Genomic DNA, 12,812 nt, shown 5'->3' with positions numbered 1-12,812 from the left:
ATTCCAAGCCAGATGTGTGGATCACTCTTATAATCAAACACATGTGGTGATGGTAGTGGGGGATAAGGCAGGAGAATTATCAGGAGTTTGGTATGGACTACATATATTAAGACTTCTTGCCAGTCATGGTGGTGCAGCTTTTAATCCCAGGTCTTGGGAGGCAGAGGCAGGAGGATCTCTGGGAGTTTGAGGTCCGCCTGATTCACACACATTGAGTTTGGAAGCCTGGTCTATGTAGAGACTCCATCCCCAAAACCAAAACAAACAAACAAGAACAACAAAAGCAAAACCACCAACAAAAGGACTTGCCACACATTTATTTGAACACTGAAAATTCCCCTACATACACAGCAGTGTAATGATTTAAAGATTCATAGTGGTAGAACATTTGCCTAGCGTGCACAAAGTCCTACATTTAATCCCCAGTATCGTATTACTAATAAAGCCGCTCACCCACAGTGCAATAAGGCCAGTCGTCTGTAGACCAAACAAAGGTCAGGTGATAGATAAATCTGTTCTTGGTGGTCAGTTGTAACTTAGGTACCTTAGGACTAACAAATACGTTCCTTTACTATGTGTCAGCTTTACTGATTTTCAAGCACGATGTATGGTTGGTTGTTGGCTACTTATAAGTTTAAGCCTATCCCTTCTCACTGTTTGTGGTGGTCCTCAGCACCTAACAACACCATCTCTCTTTGCATTCCTCTCAGTGAGAATGTTTAGAATCTACACTGACACGGCCCTCTGAGCAGAACTGTAGCCTTCTTGGATAGATGGGACTGCTGGTGGGCAAAGTCTCTAGGGCTCAGAGCTGGAGATTAAGGTGGTGACTGCCAGTGGCTACTTGGGCCTGCCAAGCTGTAACATGGTTTATTCTGTTTACCCTATAGCCCGAAGCGGGGAACACCACACTGGTAACTTCTTTCCCTCCACCCATGAAGTAAACACCCTCAAGGGTTTCTCCATCTAGAAACGTCATCTCTCACTGTTAAATACACATGTCCCAAGGGACATCAACTCTTTAGGTCAACATTTCTGAGGTTGCCTGGGCTGCTCAACCAATCCCCCATCCCCACCCCACCCCCAACCCTGATATTTTCTAAAGGATTCATCTACACCAGAGGATTCTGTTCCCAAGAGCTAGAAGGAATCACTTGCCATATAAGTACCCAGTTAGGAGAACAGCCCTGCCTGATGAAGCTTGGGCTCTGACTCATATGGCCTGGTTGCCTCAAGGAAGACAGGGTGCGACGCTGAACCAGACTGTTCTATTGTGTTCTAGATGCTGCATCGCCTTGCTCAGCTCCTCTCTAAGCTGTTCTAGCCTCTTATGGTAGGAAGCACCCTGGGCACCATAAATCTCCCAAGGGGTAGAATACATCTCCAAGCTTAAATAGTTCAGCCTGGAGGTGTGGTGGAGCAGGCGCTCCAGAATAGCCACCGAGATGGGGTTCCTTAAGTAGTTGAACATGATAAGCTGAGCACATTGGCTCAGGGCAGGCAAGAGGACATCGAGCTGGGAGTCCATAATCATACAGTTCTCCAAGTCCAGGGTCTTCAGGGTGGCTGCAACTCTCTCCAGCAGGACTCGAAGGGGCTCAGGACTTATGTCGGTCAGAATGACACCACTCAGGTTCAGGTGTTTGAGCTGTCGGATGCCTGGACACTGGGACAGGGACTGCAAGTCTGATTCTGACATCTTGGAATCAGTAATAGAGAGGATCTCCAAGGGGACCTCCAGGCACCTAGGGAGAGACCAAGTAGTTAGCGGTTACAAGTAGTAGTGGTTAGGTTAGGGAGACCTGGGGTAGAGTGGATCGTCTTCTCTAAGGTCATCTGGCCACCTGATAAGCATCAATACCTAGTATGCTGCCTCTGAAGAGTCTGCTCACTCAGTTGTTGGTAAAGCCTCTCAGGACAGTTATGCAAGGCTCGTGTTTGCATGCACAATACAGCCTCGGTAATAGTTTCAGGATTTGGTATGGATCCCAGGTTGGGCCTTTCTTTCAGTCTCTGCTCCATTTTCTGTTCCCACATTTCCTTTAGACTGGAACAATTCTGGGTTAACAATTTTGAGATGGGTGGGTAGCCCTATCCCTCAACTGGGGGCCATGTCTATCTATTGGAGGTGGTTTCTTCCAGTTCCATCTCCATACTGTTGGACATTTTGGCTAAGGCTATCCTCAATGGGTCCTGGGGCCTCTCACATCCCAGGTCTCTGAGACTTTCTGCCCCCTAATACCCACTGCTGCATATTTCAATTTATTCTCCTGGCCCTCTGGGCATACCTCCTGTCTCTCTTCATATCTGATCCTGCTCCTCCTTTCCCCTCCCGTCTCCCCTCTCCTACCCAATTTCCTCCCTCCCTCTGCCTCCCCATGATTATTCCTCCTTTTAAGTGGGATTGAAGCATCTACACTTGGGCTTTCCTTCTGTCTTCCTATGGTCTGTGAGTTATACCATGGGTATTCTGAACTTTTTGTCTAATATCCACAGTGAGATACTTATAGCCGACCATTGAATAGAGGTCAGGGACCAATATGGAAGAGTTAGAAGAAAAGACTGAAGTAGCTGAAGGAGATTGCATCCCCATAGGAAGAACAACAGTGTCAATTAACCCAAACCCCTTAGAGCTCCCAGAGACTAAGCAAAGAACCAAGGAGCACACATACATGGGCTGGTTTGTGACCCCAGGCACATGTATAGCAGAGGACTGCCTTGTATGGTGTCAGAGGAAGAGGATGAGCTTAATCCTGTGGAAACTTGATGCCTCAGGGAAGAGGGATGCTGCGGGGTAAGGGGTGAGGTAGGGGTAGGTAGCTGGGTAGGGAAGCACCCTCTCAGAGGTGGTGGTGGAGTCGGGTGGGGGGGTTGGGTGAGGAAAACTTGGGGAGGGAAGGACCTGGAAGAGAGCCAACTTTTGGAATGCACATAAATAATGTAATTTAATAATAATAATAATAGAGTCTGCTCACTGAAGTTACCCATTCAAAGTTGAGGCATGATATTATCACTGTAGGACTGGCTTAGCCCACAGCCTTGCATCTCCTTTCCCCACTGTCAATACAGACAGCCCTAGCCCAGGTAACATCATTAAATTGCTCCAACAAGAAAAAGGCTTTGCTGTGGTCTTTGGGGAATGCTCACCATCCTCCCTCACCTGAACAACTGGTCCATTTGACCTTTGAGGAAGTCGATGGAGTCCAGGGAGAGGTCCTGGAGGTACTGCAGGTTGGAAAACTGAGAGGTGAACTGGCTGACCAGCTGCTTCTCCTCCTCTGGGGTAATAGAGGCAGGCACATGAATGTGAGAGAGAATGATCGAGAGAAGATTTTTCATTCGGCCCAGGTAAGGAGCAAAGATGGCCAGAGTAGACAGCTTCCAGGTACAACATACTTCCACTTCCTCCACATAGTCCAGGTCTAGCATTTCCAGAATCTTCACAATGTTCTGGATAGCTACTGTGTTGATCTTCAGCTTCTTACAGCCAAGCTGCAACAAAGCTTTTCTCTCTTTCGCCCACAGGAAGACATAGGACAGGCATGTATCCAAGGCTCTTGGTTTGAGGTACAGGTCTATAAACACTTTCAATGAGTTTTGCTTGGCTTCTATCTTTGGACCTCTCTTTTGTATTTTTCTCCTACACTTGACCCCTGGAGCGCAAGATGTTGTCGTATCTCCAGCCCATACGGTCCAGAAGTCCTTGTGCAAAGCCCGCAAATCCAGAACTTGCAGTTTGTAATTCCTGTGGGAGAAAGTAGAAGTCTTAGACTTAAGACAGGAATTTATCCTTCCCCATTACACTTTGTTCCCATTTTTAAAAAAAAATATGGTTTCATTCTTACTACAAAGGCAAGACTGGTATCAAAACACAGTCCCACTACTTCAAAGTTAGAGGCCTGAAATAACAGGCTAGCACTACCAATCCAGATCTGCAAGGACTCCTTATTCCCAACATCACTTTCCTCCTTCTATGCTCCTTCTATTTATGCTGATGTTCTTCATCCCTGCCTCTTGAATCCAGTTTGGTCCCATTACTAGTGCCTATGGGAAAAGACAGAGGCAGGCACCTTCAGCCATAGATAGCTGTGTCTGTCCTAAATGGCCTTAAACACTCAAATCCTTTCCCTAGATGCTCAGCAATGGTCCAATGGCCTGTGAAATCCTCATCACTGAGACCAACATAAGCTTCTAACCTTCCTTCCATTCTCTATTCTTTCTCTACCCTAGACTACCAGGCCTCCCTTCAGAGTCCTTGGGTCTCCCTCACCTGGGGTGAGTATTCTGGTCAAGCAGTGCATCAATCCCATCCAGTACGGTTTGTAAGATATCCAGGTACGGTGTCTTCATCTTCATCAGACCACCCAGTGGGAGACAGGGAAAAGGCCAGACCTGCACCATCTTCCTCAGGATGTTAAGTCGTTTGTGGGTGAAGGCATCTTTGAAGAGTGGTGGGAGGAGCTCCATGGGCAGGTCCTGCAGAGCAGAGATGGCCAAGGCCTCATCCCTCAGCAGGCTTTGCATTGCAAGCTGTAGGAGTGTGGGTGTGACATGCAAGCTCATCTTCACAGATCTGTAGGGAGATTGATGATCCTGAGAAAATGCCCAAGAAAAAAACACATTTTAGGGTCAAGGATTAAGAAGTCCTTCTCAGCCGGGCGTGGTGGCGCACACCTTTAATCCCAGCACTCAGGAGGCAGAGGCAGGCGGATTTCTGAGTTCGAGGCCAGCCTGGTCTACAAAGTGAGTGCCAGGACAGCCAGGGCTACACAGAGAAACCCTGTCTCAAAAAAAAACAAAAAAAAAGAAGTCCTTCTCAATCAAAAAACAAACTTAGAGCCACAGCCACTGATCTGCCTTGGATTCTCTTCACCCACCCACTCCCAGACAGGATCCCATTACATCGTGCCCTCTCACCTTGAAATATGCTCCAAGGAAGCAGAAAGTGTACTGTGCTTCCACCCATGGCCCTAGAACAAGGACTGAGAATGTCCTGTGGACCCACACAGTCACATTCTCAGTTCTTCCAGTGCACTTGGCTGGGAACAATTTAGAAGGCTGTAAGATGATTGCTATTTTTTTCCATGGGGGCTGGGTGTCAGTCCCAGGACAGCTAAGACTATACAGAGAAAGCCTGTCTTTAAAAACAAAACAAAACCAACAACAAATCTTAGACTGTGCAGACCTGTTCTCCTAGCCTACAGCTGGGTGTAAACAGCAACAGGCTCGCCCCTCCCCCCGCATCCCTCTTCCCTAGGGGTACACAGCCTCACAGCCTCACAAGGCTCAGTATTGGGTGGTGTGAGATAAGACAAGGATCTGGGAGCTGGTGGAGTGGGTAGGGAATGAGAGGAGGAAGGGAAAGTGGAAACTATACTTGGATGATTTCGGTTATGTTTTTAAAAAGGAGAGAGGCCATGTTTTTGGAAGCTTTGGAAACTTTGGGAAAACTTTGTTTTTGAAAGCTTTGGTATAAGAGGCCAAATCTTTTTCCAATGTCTCTGTGACTTTAGCCAGATCACTCAACCCTTCCCCATCTGTAAATGTGGGTCATAACTGCACCCTGGCCGTTGATGTTTGGAAAGTGGTACTAAATCCCTCATCTTGGATTGAGGGATTTGGTGAGGCTGAAGGCCAGTTTATCTACCCAGGGTCATAGGACTCCTTTGGAGCACAGGACAAAAAGTAGCAGAGCCTAGTAGCCCATGACTGTAGTCCCAGCTCAAAGGAAAGTAGTGGCAGGGCAATCAAGTATTCAAGGTCAGCCTCAGCTGCACTTAGAGTTTCAGGACAGCCTGGTCTACTTGAGATCCTCTCTAGCTCCCTCTTGCCCCATAAGGGGGACACAAAGAAAGGGAAAACTTTGCTTAACTCCTGAAGAATATTCATGCCATCCCTCTAATCCTGTGGTGCCCATATTTGCATATTAGACAGCATCAAGTAGCATCTATGCTCCCAAACTGTCTGTCTGTCTTCCTTCCTTCCTTCTTTCCTTCCTTTCTCTTCCTTTGCCTTAATTCCTTTTACATGAGAATAGGAAGTACTAGTTTTCAAGTATAATTTGACTTTTGGTTTTTTTTTACCCCACTCCCACCACATTGCCTGGCTCCACCCCCACCCTGCTCCCACACCAGTTCCCTTCTATACCCTCCTTTGCATTTCCATGTCTCAGAATCTGTTGCTCACCTGCCTGCTTCCACCCCTTTTCTCTTCTTAGGGTCTCCTATCCAGTTTCATAACCAAACAAAGAGGATGTTTTCCATCCTGGCTGTGACTCTTTTACTTTGTTCTGTTTGGGTTAGACATTGCAGGAATATCATAGCTACACACGTTTACAAGGAGATACAGAAAGCTACCTTGAAATATTATTAAAACTAGCTTGAAAACACAGGAACTGCACATGAAGACCAACAGTCCACTCATCTGGACCCTTGGGACTCTTAAGAGTCTTAACCACCAACCAAAGAACATACAGGGGCTGGGGCTAGGCCTCCCTGCACATAACTAGCAGATGTGCAGCTTGACCTTCAGGTGAGTCCTGAACAAATGGAGCAAGGGCTATCCTAAAAGTTGTTGCCTATGTATGAGATAGGTTCTCAGTGGGGGGTACTTGAAGTACCAGGGTGGGAGTGATGCCTAGGGGGGACCCATCTGCTCAGAAGAGAAGGGGAGGGGGGGTGATGGGGAAGACTATCAGAGGGGTACCCGGAGAGGGGCAGTGAGCAAGATGTAAAGTGAATACGTAAAAACCAAACACTGAAAATTCTTCCAGAAGTCCTGAGTTCAATTCCCAGCAACCACAATAGGGCTCATAACCATCTGTAACTCTAGTCTTAGGGGGTCTTGACACCCTCTTCTTCCTTCTGTACCTTAGGAATTTTAATGATTTTTTGATAATCTCACATTGACCATCTTTTTAAAAAAAGATTTATTTTTTGTATATGAGTATACTGTAGCTGTCTTCAGGCACACCAGAAGAAGGCATCAGATCCCATTACAGATGGTTGTGAGCCACCATGTGGTTGGTGGGAATTGAACTCAGGACCTCTGGAAGAGCAGTAAGCACTGAGCCATCTCTCCAGCCTGACCATCTTTTGAAAATGTATTTTTTTCCCCTTTTCTCCACATAGACCATCTTTAAGCTGCGTCTTCCACTACGTCTTGGTCTTGCATGACCTACTTCTGCATTAAACTAAAATTCTCTGGCACTGTCATACCCTCATCTTTCCTTTTCTATTCTGGAAAAAATAAAGCCATGTTTTTTTATTCTACTATACAAAGAAAGTCCTTCCTTATTAAAATGATGACTGTTTTAAGGTTACAAGAAATATATTCTCATCCTTAGATGTTCCTTAATATTTCTGTGCCCTTAAGGGAAAAAGGTCAAGTAACATATAAAGGCAGACCTATCAGAGTTATATCAGACTTCTCACTAGAGACGATGAAAGCTAGAAGATCCTAGGCAGATGTCATACAGACCCTAAGAGAACACAAATGCCATCCCAGGCTACTATACCCAACAAAACTGTCAATCACCATAGATGGAGAAAACAAGATATTCCATGAAAAAATCAAATGTACACAATATCTTTTCACAAATCCAACCCTACAAAGGATCATAGATGAAAAACACCAACACAAGGAAGGAAACTACACCCTAGAAGAAGCAAGAAAGTAATCTTTGTAACAAACCCACACAAACATAATTCCACCTCTAACAAGAAAATTAACAGGAAGTAACCATCACTTTTTCTTAATATTTCTTAATATGAAAATTATTACCAACAAACCCTAATTGACGTTCAAAAATATGAGGAAATAGAAACTTGTCAGCTGTCTTCCCGTGGTCTAATTTGGTAATGGGAGAAATAGGTCCAATATTGTACAATCCATATACACTTTCTGCTTGTTTGTACATGACAGGGTCTTGCTGGGTACCATATAATGGTCTTGACATCATGCTTCTCCTATCTCAGCCTCTCTATTAGTAGGAGTGTTTATTTGCTGTTTTTACAATATACTATGGTTTTCAGAACAGCTTAAATATTCCAAAATTTTTATACAGCCAAAAGAAATGTAGGCTATTAATTTGGGAGGTGGCTTGTAAGAGAATAGCAAAGAGTGAGACTGAAGGCTTTGCTTGATATTCATAATTATTATATCAATTTTGAAGAAGAGGACTTTATAAGTTACTCTTATTCTGATGAATGCATTTCAAAACCATCACAGCCAATGAACCAGAATCTTACCCTCACCTAACATCTGTGCCTCCCTCCAAGAAGAACCATTGTTCATTGAAACAGTTGATGAATGACTTCATGGATAGATTATCTTAATACACACATCATTTCTTAAATGAATGTAACCTGTTCCCTGCCAGCTAAGAATGACGACAATCACTCAAGTCAAATAGCTTTGACTGTAGCAGGAACTCTGTATCCAAATATCGTGCCTACAATTCATTCCTTGGGCAGCAGAATTATCAACTCTTAGCTTATCACTATGGAGGTAAAATCCTTTGGTGATGTGAGGAACATTCAAGTACAGCCTTATTACAATGAACTCCAATGTCCAAAAACTGTTCTTATTCTGTGTTTGTACAAGATTTTAAGCCCTACTAAAAACAAAGAGACTTTATCTGTTTATGTTCATTAAAAAAACTAACAGTGATATATTATTTTAAAATATCATACAGTTAATATATTTGGAGTTATTTAAAATTTATATTGAGAAAAATGAATGTATTTTCAGTATTGCTGTAGACAAACATCTATATAAGACTGTTCAATTGATTGTTGTTTTATATCGAACTTTTATAATACTCGTTTTTATTGTTACAATATTTTATAAATTTAAAGAATATGATAAAAAATGAAAGGTATTGCAGATTTTGAAGGGGGGGTCTCTGGGAGGAGTTGGGGTACAAAGGGGAAAGAAGAATGTGATGTAAGTCTATTTATTCAAAATATATTTTTAAATGTTAACAAATTCAGAAAAAAATTTTTTTTTCTCTGCCCTGCTTACTGATTCCTGTTTGGTTTCAGCTGCAAGGGGCTGAGGTACATATTTTACATACCAAAGCAGACCTGGCCTCTAGGTTCTCCCAAGCATCACTCAGTCCCTACCTGGCATCCCCCACCCCTAATCCTGAACTTTCCAGCCCAGGAGCCTGGCTGCCCTTCCCCCAGGGCCTCTTCCATGTATAATCCAGACAATTCCTCCCCCCCCCCACATCACCACTCCCCCCACCCCCCCCCCCCCCACACACACTCCTTTTTCCTTTTCTTTAAGCATGCATTTTCCCTTTTATTCTTTCTCCTCTCATTTGTCTCCCTCCCCATAGTGGCTTCCCCAGCTTCTTTCCTTGGGGCTAGTAAACTTGCCCACCAGAGAGTAGTTTCCTTAATAAACTTGCATTCATATATATATATTTTTTTAATCTGACTTGAATGGGCTCATTTCACTGGCAGAGAAATAAATTATCAATCCCTTTCATTTTACTTCCTTTCTTGAGAAAGGGTCACATTTTTACTGGGAGTCACTGTGAGAGAGGATAGAGTCTCTTACAGCACAGGCTAGCCTTGAATTTTAATGTAGCCAAGGAAGACTTTGAACTTCTGATCCCTCCCATCTGAATGTTGATATTTGAGGCAAGTATTAACAAACCCTGTTTATGCTATACTTATGCACAACAGGCAAGCAGTACACCAACTGTGAGCTACATCCACAGCCCTTCATTTCCTTTTTATTGTCACTGGACAGAGCGACACAACAAACTTACTAATTTATTAAAAGACAATTGAATCTAATTGCATGCATAATATAAAGTAACAAATAAGATTCCCCTCTCTGCATAGGATAAAGCTATAGTTATTGTTTGCTGTAATCCTAAAGGGATTTTACTCCCACTTAAACCAAAAAGAAAAAGAAAAAAAGACTCAGTGGGCAAAATCAGCCAAAGGGCAAAACTGAAGACCTGAGTGAGATCCCAGAGTCCACAAAAAGTCAGATGTAACTATAACACACACACACACACACAAAGTGTAAGGTTCTTTTTACATATTTCCTTTCCATATCTCACAAAGCTTGTGAGTAAAGGAATACGACATTGCCTTAAAGAATTGGCCAAGATAACAACTTTCTGTGCCCTTGTTCAGTAGAAGATCTTGTAGAATCACGAAGGTGAAGAAAATACAGAGTCACGACATCTTTATGAATTAAGTCTGCAGTTGCAGAGATAATGCCAAAGGTATCTGTTTCCCTGAAGAAGCAGGGCGACTACGGCAGCTATATTATCCCAGGAGAGCAGGAGAAAGAGAAAGAGCTCAGCAGTTAAGAGCCCTGCCTACTGAGGCTGGGTTCAGTTCACAGCACCTGCATAGTGGCTCACAACCACTGCTACTCCAGCTCCAGGGGTTGACACCCTCTTCTACTTTCTTTTTTCTTTTTTTCTTTTTTTTAAAGATTTATTTATTATTATATCTAAGTACACTGTAGCTGTCTTCAGACATACAAGAGGGCATCAGATTTATTTATGGATGGTTGTGAGCCACTATGTGGTTGCTGGGATTTGAACTTGGGACCTTCAGAAGTGCAGTCAGTGCTCTTAACTGCTGAGCCATCTCTTCAGCCCCCTCTTCTACTTTCTGCAGGCAGCAAGCATGCGTGCATATAAGTAAAATCTTTGAAAGAGAAGCCATAGAGCATAGCACATAGGAACCCTAATTCTGAAACTAACAGAGATTTGCTATTTGAATATATTTAGGAATTTCAAGGTTGAATTAAGTTTTGTTTTTTTTTTTTTAATCACTGTTTTATATCCTAACTAAAAACAACAACACCACTTGGAATGTATTCTTAAGTAGGCATAAGGTTTTTAAAAAACCACATTTCTTAGACTCTTTTTGTTTGTTTTGAGATAAGATCTCAGTTTGTTGTCCTGTCTGTCTTTCAACTTACAAAGCTATATCTTTTGACTCTGTCTCCTGGGTGCTGGGATTTAAAAGTATTCACCACCACTCCCAGCCTCCCAAGGTTCTTTTAAACCAAGGGCAGGAAAAGCTGTAAACCTGGAGCAAAACAGCAAAACTGGAAAGTGTTAAGTGACAGTGATAGAGTTGGGAGGCAGGAAAGATAAAGTTGAAGCCACAGCCATCATTTAAAGTCATGTGCCTGTCTCCTGAGTGCTGAGATTAAAGGCATGGACTGCTACACCTGGTTCTTTAAAACACTCTTAAAATTCTTCTTATTATTATTAATTATTATCATCATCATTATTATTACTAATACTATTATTATAACTTCTCTTGGGTTCCAGGCTGGCATTGAACTCAACCATGTAGCCAAGGGTGATCCTGAACTTCTGGTCCTCCTGCCTCTACCTCCCAGTTGCTAAAATGACAGGCATGTGCAGCCATGCTGGTTTTATGTGGTGCTGGGGATCAAGCCTAGGGCTTGTATATGCTAGGCAAGTACTATATCACCTGAGCCAGGATTTTCCTGGCGGTGAGCAGGACAACTGATTAACTGTCACTTACCAGAGTCCCACCAGAATATGTAACCATAATGCTCAGGCTAGTGACGCCACTCTTCAATGAGCAAAGCCAGGAACTGAGTCCTCCGGTTATGTTTTATGCAGAAAGCCATCACGTTGCAAAGGTAGAGGGTAAATGCTCCCAGTAAGACGATGTAAATCACGCAAATTAACCTCATTCATCATCAGCCAACAGTGGGTGTGTGGAGGAAACAAGCGGTCCATCATTTCATTTGATCAGGTGCTCAGCCACATTTCTGAGACCAGTAGTATCCGCATCTCCTTCCCATTGTAGGTATTCTGTCTAAACTCCACCCCCACAGTTCCTGGTACCAGACAGGCTTGGCTCAGTATAAAAGGGGCTGTTTGGCCCCTCCTCTCTCTCTTACCCTATTACATTCTTGCCTTTCTCTTGCCTCTTGCCCCCTTACTCCCAATTCCCTTTCCCCCTCTCTCCACGTGGCCATAGCCGGCCCCCATTTCTCTACTCTCTCCTTCTCTCTGCCTTTCTCTGCCTCTGTTACCCTCTTAACTCTCCTCCCCATGCCCTAAATAAACTCTATTCTATACTATACCGGTGTGTGTCTGGTCGGTCCCTCAGGGGTAAGGGATGCCTTGGCATGGGCCTCGCCAGAACACTTTTTTTTCCCTTAATATTATTATTATTATACAGAAGTACGCTGTAGCTGACGCCAGAAGAGGGAGTCAGATCTCATTACCGGTGGTTGTGAGCCATCATGTGGTTGCTAGGATTTGAACTCAGGACCTTCGGAAGAACAGTCAGTGCTCTCACCTGGTGAGTCATCTCGCCAGCCCCCAGAACATATTCTTACAGCTCTTTCTCTTTTTATGATCACAACATTGGTGCCCTGTGACTCGGATCCAGAGACTCTGCAGGTTTGTGTCCCATCTCAGCTATAACCACGCTCGCTAGCCCAGATCTGGTAAGCCCCCATTCCCACTGGTCAGAGTGACCACGTGCATGGTCCCAAAGAAGATTTCTTGAGCTCAGAGCTACCCCGGTGCTTTCCCTTGGGTGAGATTTTTTTTCCCTCTCCTCTTTCTCGGGGCTGAGAATTCCAGGCCAGGTCTGGAAAACTGCTCTGACTCAGAAGCACCAGCACTGAGCAGTACAGTTCTTTTCTCGCGGCTGAGAATTCCAGACAGGGTCTGGAAGCCTCCCCCCCCCCTTTCCCCCCACGTGTCTCGCCCTTGGCTCAGTTGGCTATCGCTTAGACTTTCCCCTTCCCCCTCTCTTGTCTGCAGCCTGCTGCTCCAG

At 44.2% G+C, this 12,812-nt stretch overlaps 1 protein-coding gene across 1 annotated transcript; it reads right to left on the bottom strand.

Moving 5' to 3' along the window:
• Positions 1–1,062: 1,062 nt before the first annotated feature.
• LOC110292999 (PRAME family member 12) lies at positions 1,063–11,744 on the bottom strand. The gene is made up of 4 exons (XM_021160727.2): positions 11,538–11,744; positions 4,271–4,593; positions 3,161–3,745; positions 1,063–1,745 (listed from the first exon to the last, which is right to left on the bottom strand). Exons 1-4 carry the CDS (start codon positions 11,562–11,564, stop codon positions 1,232–1,234), a joined length of 1,449 nt encoding a protein of 482 aa, XP_021016386.1. The 5' UTR covers positions 11,565–11,744; the 3' UTR covers positions 1,063–1,231.
• Positions 11,745–12,812: the final 1,068 nt, after the last annotated feature.

This window comes from Mus caroli, unplaced genomic scaffold, assembly GCF_978045245.1.
Source record: "Mus caroli unplaced genomic scaffold, Mus_caroli_1 scaffold_6, whole genome shotgun sequence".
NCBI classification, from domain to species: Eukaryota; Metazoa; Chordata; class Mammalia; order Rodentia; family Muridae; genus Mus; species Mus caroli.
The sequence above is the reverse complement of the archived record's forward strand: the minus strand, read 5'-3'. Positions and strand labels throughout refer to the sequence as shown.